The 6,000-nt window shown below is 50.9% G+C and overlaps 1 protein-coding gene across 7 annotated transcripts in view; it reads left to right on the top strand.

The window, feature by feature from the left end:
* The first annotated feature begins 1,121 nt into the window (after positions 1-1,121).
* Positions 1,122-6,000, top strand: part of RAB3IL1 (RAB3A interacting protein like 1) — a 58,042-nt gene continuing 53,163 nt past the window's right edge. For all 7 annotated transcript variants that reach the window (XM_038764528.1, XM_038764526.1, XM_038764525.1 and 4 more), the window contains exon 1: positions 1,122-1,230. In XM_038764528.1, coding sequence (XP_038620456.1) covers positions 1,220-1,230 — 11 coding nt within the window. In that variant the 5' untranslated portion in view covers positions 1,122-1,219. The remainder of the gene's footprint in view (positions 1,231-6,000) is intronic.

The following is a 6,000-nucleotide window of genomic DNA, read 5'->3' as shown; positions in this document are numbered from 1 at the left end:
CAATGTCGATTGGTGGGTGTGGCCATGGCCGGTCGGGGGGTGACCAATGGTGGCAAGTGGGCGTGGCCACAGTCGGTCGGGCGTGGCTATAGTCGGTCGGGCGTGGCTAATGGCGACAGGTGGGCGTGGCTATGGTCAGGCGAGGACGTGGCCAATAAGGGTGAAGTGGGCGTGGCAGTAGTCGGGTAGGGCGCGGCCAATGTCAGTCGGTGGGCGTGACCGTGGTCTGTTGGGGCGTGGCCAATGTCGATGAGTGGGCGTGACCGTGGTCGCCGAGGGGCGTGGCCAAAGGTGGATAATGGGCGTGGCCAGGGTCGCGCAGGGGTATGGTCAATGTCGATGGGTGGCCGTGGTCTTTGTCGGTCGGGGCGGGGCCAATAGCGGGAGAGTGGGCGTGGCCGTGGTCGCGCAGGGGCGTGACCATTGTCAATCGGGAGAGTGGCCACGGTCGGTCGGGGCGTGGCCAACGGTGACAAATGGGCGTGGCCATGGCTGCGCATGGGCGTGGTCAATGCCGATTGGCGGGCGTGGTCAACGGCGGTAAGTGGGCGTGGCCATGGGCGCGCAGGGGCGTGTCCAATGTCCAACGGTGGGCGTGGCCAGTGGCGGGGGAGTGGGCGTGGTCATGGTTTTTCGGGAGCGTGGCCAATTGCAGGAGAGTGGGCGTGGCCACGGTCGCTCAGGGGCGTGATCAATGTCGGGAGGGGCGGGGGGGAGTGGGCGTGGCCACGGTCCCTCAGGGATGTAGCCAATAGCGGGAGAGTGGGCGTGGCCACGGTCTCGCAGGGGCGTGGCCAATGGCGGGAGTGTGGGCGTGGCCATGGTCGCGCATGGACGTAGTCAATGTCGGGCGGGGCGTGGCCAGTGGCGGGAGTGTGGGCGTGGCCATGGTCATGGTCGCGCACGGGCGTGGTCAATTTCGGGCGGGGCCAATAGCGGGAGAGTGGGCGTGGCCAACGTCGGTCGGTGGGCGTGGCCAGCGGCGGCAGGCGGCCAATGGCGAGCGGTGGGCGTGTCCGGGCACGTGCCGGGCGCGCGCGCGCCCGCCCTCCGCGGCCCACGTGCCCCCCCCCCCCCCCCCCCCGGAGCGCGGCGCGCGGCGGGCGCGCGTGCAGCGGCCGTTGCCGCAGAGCCGCGGTGCAGGAGCTCCGTTGCATGGGCGCCTGGGCTGCAGCCGCTGCTTTGGTGCAGGAGCCCCGGACCGGACAGGACGGACACCATGTGGAGAGGGTAGGGCCGACAGCATTCTATTTATTTTGTTAGTATGTTTGGTTCTGTTCTCTGTCTCCCCCTTTTAGACTGTGAGCCCACTGTTGGGTAGGGACTGTCTCTAGATGTTGCCAATTTGTACTTCCCAAGCGCTTAGTACAGTGCTCTGCACATAGTAAGCGCTCAATAAATGCAATTGATGATGATACCTATTCATATCTATTCTATTTATTTTATTTTGTTGGTATGTTTGGTTTAGTTCCCTGTCACCCCTTTTAGACTGTGAGCCCACTGGTGGGTAGGGACTGTATATGTTGCCAACTTGTCCTTCCCAAGCGCTTAGTCCAGTGCTCTGCACACAGTAAGCGCTCAATAAATACGATTGATGATGATGATGATATCTATTGTTCATATCTATTCTGTTTATTTTATTTTATTTTGTTGGTATGTTTGGTTCTGTTCTCCCCCTGTGAGCCCGCTGTTGGGTAGGGGCCGTCTCTAGATGTTGCCAACTTGGACTTCCCAAGCGCTTAGTCCAGTGCTCTGCACACAGTAAGCGCTCAATAAATACGGTTGATGATGATGATATCTATTGTTCATATCTATTCTATTTATTTTATTTTGTTTGTATGTTTGGTTCTGTTGTCTGTCTCCCTCTTCTAGACTGCGAGCCCGCTGTTGGGTAGGGACTGTCTCTAGATGTTGCCAACTTGTACTTCCCAAGCGCTTAGTACAGTGCTCTGCACGTAGTAAGCGCTCAGTAAATACGATTGATGATGATGATATCTATTGTTCATATCTATTCTATTTATTTTATTTTGTTAGTATGTTTGGTTCTGTTCTCTGTCTCCCCCTTTTAGACCGTGAGCCCGCTGTTGGGTAGGGACTGTCTCTAGACGTTGCCAACTTGTACTTCCCAAGCGCTTAGTACAGTGCTCTGCACGTAGTAAGCGCTCAGTAAATACGATTGATGATGATGATATCTATTGTTCATATCTATTCTATTTATTTTATTTTGTTGGTATGTTTGATTCTGTTCTCTGTCTTCCCCTGTGAGCCCACTGTTGGGTAGGGACTGTCTCTAGATGTTGCCAATTTGTACTTCCCAAGCGCTTAGTACAGTGCTCTGCACATAGTAAGCGCTCAATAAATGCGACTGATGATGATGATATCTATTGTTCATATCTATTCTATTTTATTTTGTTGGTATGTTTGGTTCTGTTCTCTGTCTCCCCCTTTTAGACTGTGAGCCCACTGTTGAGTAGGGACCGTCTCTAGATGTTGCCAACTTGGACTTCCCAAGCGCTTAGTCCAGTGCTCTGCACACAGTAAGCGCTCAGTAAATACGGTTGATTGACTGATTGATCACCACCAGACAAGCGGCAGCAGCAGCAGCAGCATCATCAGTCGTATTTATTGAGCGCTTACTGTGTGCAGAGCACTGGACTAAGCGCTTGGGAAGTCCAAATTGGCAACCTATAGAGACAGGCCCTACCCAGCAGCACCACCATGATGCCGTTCGTTAAGCGCTTATTATGTGCCGAGCACTGTTCTAAGCGGCGTCACGAGAGAAGCCGCGCGGCACATAGTAGGCGCTTAACAAATGCCAACATGATTATTATTCATTCATTCATTCAATCGTCTCTGTTGAGCACTTACTGTGTGCAGAGCACTGGACTAAGCGCTTGGAAAGTACAATTTGGCAACAGATAAAGAGCTCCCCCTCCCTTCCACGTTACCCCAACCCGCCCTCTTTGCTCTTCCCCCCCCACTCCCTGCAGCACTTCTAATAATAATAATAATAATGATGATGGTATTTGTTAAGGGCTTACTATGTGCCAAGCACTGTTCTAAGCGCTGGGGGGGAATGCAAGGTAGTCAGGTTGTCCCACATGGGGCTCACAGCCTTCATCCCCATTTTACTGATGAGGGAACTGAGGCCCAGAGAAGTGAAGTGACTTGCCCAAAGTCACATAGCTGACAGGTGGCAGAGGCGGGATTAGAACCCATGACCTCTGACTCCCAAGTCCCTGCTCTTTCCACTATGTATATATATATATATGTGTGTATATGTATATATATATGCACATGCGTGTGTATATATATACATATATATATATATGTATATATATACACACACACACACATATATATATACACACACATATATATACACACACACATATATATATATATATATATATATAATTCCATTTATTGATATCGATGCCTGTTTACTTGTACTGATGCCCGTCTCCCCCCACCCAGACGTGAGCCCGTTACAGGCAGGGATCGTCTCTCTTTATTGCTGTATTGGACTTCGCAAGCGCTCAGTACAGTGCTTTGCACACAGTAAGCGCTCAAGAAAGACGATTGAATGAATGCGGGGGCCGGCCAACCTGCCTCTTTCCTGGGATCTGCCAAAATTCCTGCCTCCCCCTCAATCAATCCATCAATCAATCGTATTTATTGAGTGCTTACTGTGTGCAGAGCACTGTACTAAGTGCTTGGGAAGTCCAAGTTGGCAACATCTAGAGACAGTCCCTACCCAACAGCGGGCTCACAGTCTCCCACCCCGCCGCTCAGTGGGACCTGGACTCTTGCAGAAACTTCCATTTTTCATCTCCTTCCCTCTTCCCACTCCCATCCCGATCCCAAAGATGCTTGGAATGAGGTGAGCGGAGGGTGGCAGAGGACCAAAATGCGGATGGAGGGCCGGAGGAATTATTTCCCGGTTGGTGAATCCCCCCTCCCCATCCCAGCCTGGAATCCCACCCGGAGATGGGAACAGAGAGGCACAGGGCTTCCCAGCTTGGGTCGTGGAGAAGCTAAGTGGATAATAATAATGTTGGTAATAATAATAATAATAATAATAATGTTGGTATTTGTTAAGTGCTTACTATGTGCCGAGCACTGTTCTAAGCGCTGGGGGAGATACAAGGCAATCAGGTTATCCCCTGTGGGGCTCACAGCCGTCATCCCCATTTTACAGATGAGGTCTCTGAGGCACGGAGAATAATAATAATAATAATGGTGGCATTTATTAAGCGCTTACTATGTGCAAAGCACCGTTTTAAGCAGTGTGGCTCAATGGAAAGAGCACGGGCTTGGGAATCAGAGGTCATGGGTTCAAATTCCGGCTCCACCACTTATCAGCTGTGTGACCCCTTTTAGACTGTGAGCCCACTGTTGGGTAGGGACTGTCTCTAGATGTTGCCAATTTGTACTTCCCAAGCGCTTAGAACAGTGCTCTGCACATAGTAAGTGCTCAATAAATACAATTGATTGATTGATTGACCCTGGGCAAGTCACTTCACTTCTCTGTGCCTCAGTGACCTCATCTGGAAAATGGGGGTGAAGACTGTGAGCCCCCCGTGGGACCACCTGATCACCTTGTATCCCCCTCCAGCACTTTGAACAGTGCTTTGCACATAGTAAGCACTTAACAAATGCCGTCATTATTATTATTATTAAGCGCTGGGGAGGTTACAAGGTGATCAGGTTGTCCCATGGGGGACTCACAGTCTTAATCCCCATTTGACAGATGAGGTCACTGAGGCCCAGAGAAGTGAAGTGACTTGCCCAAAGCCACCCAGCTGCCAAGTGGCGGAGCTGGGATTTGAACTCATGACCTATTTATTCATTTATTTTACTTGTATATATCTATTGTATTTATTTTATTTTGTTAATACGTTTGGTTTTGTTCTCTGTCTCCCCCTTCTAGACTGTGAGCCCACTGTTGGGTAGGGACCGTCTCTGTGTGTCGCCAACTTGTACTTCCCAAGCGCTTAGTACAGTGCTCTGCACACAGTAAGCGCTCAATAAATACGATTGATTGATTGATTGACCTCCGACTCCATAGCCCGTGCTCTTTCCACTGAGCCGTGCTGCTTCTCTGAGCTGCTTCTCTGACTCTGAGAAGTGAAGTGACTGGCCCAAAGTCACACAGCTGATAAGCGGCAGGGTCGGGATTAGAACCCACGACCTCTGACTCCCAAACCCGGGCTTTTCCCACCAAGCCACACTGCTCGGAAAGAACTCGGGCCCGGGAGTCAGAAGGTCATGGGTTCTAATTCCGCCCCCGCCACTTGTCTGCTGTGTGACCTTAATCAAGTCACTTCACTTCCCTGGGCCTCAGTGACCTCATCTGTAAAATGGGGAATTGAGGCTGTGAGCCCCACGTGGGACAGGGACTGTGTCCAACCCAATTTGCTTGTGTACTTCCCAAGCGCTCAGTACAGTGCTCTGCACACAGTAAGCGCTCAATAAATACGATTGATTGATTGATTGTAATAATAATGATGGTATTTGTTAAGCGGCTCAATAAATACGATTGATTGATTGTAATAATAACGATGGTATTTGTTAAGCGCTTCCTATGTGCCAAACACCGTATCCACCTCAGCACTCAGTACAGTGCCTGGCACATAGGAAGCGCTTAACAAATACCATCATCATCATTATTATTATTATTAGGACCAGCTGCAGCTTGAAGGCCCAGAATGGTTGGGGATTGCGTGATGCGGGGTTGTCTTCTATCCCGGCTCCACCGATTGGCAGCTGTGTGACTTTGGGCAAGTCACTGCTCTGTGCCTCAGTTCCCTCATCTGTAAAATGGGGGGTGAAGACTGTGAGCCCCCCTGTGGGACAACCTGATCCCCTTGTAACCTCCCCAGCACTTAGGACAGTGCTTTGCACATAGTAAGCGCTTAACAAATGCCATTATTATTATTATTGTAACCTCCCCAGCGCTTAGAACAGTGCTTCGCACATAGTAAGCGCTTAATTAAT

This window comes from Tachyglossus aculeatus, chromosome 22, assembly GCF_015852505.1.
Source record: "Tachyglossus aculeatus isolate mTacAcu1 chromosome 22, mTacAcu1.pri, whole genome shotgun sequence".
NCBI classification, from domain to species: Eukaryota; Metazoa; Chordata; class Mammalia; order Monotremata; family Tachyglossidae; genus Tachyglossus; species Tachyglossus aculeatus.
The sequence above is the reverse complement of the archived record's forward strand: the minus strand, read 5'-3'. Positions and strand labels throughout refer to the sequence as shown.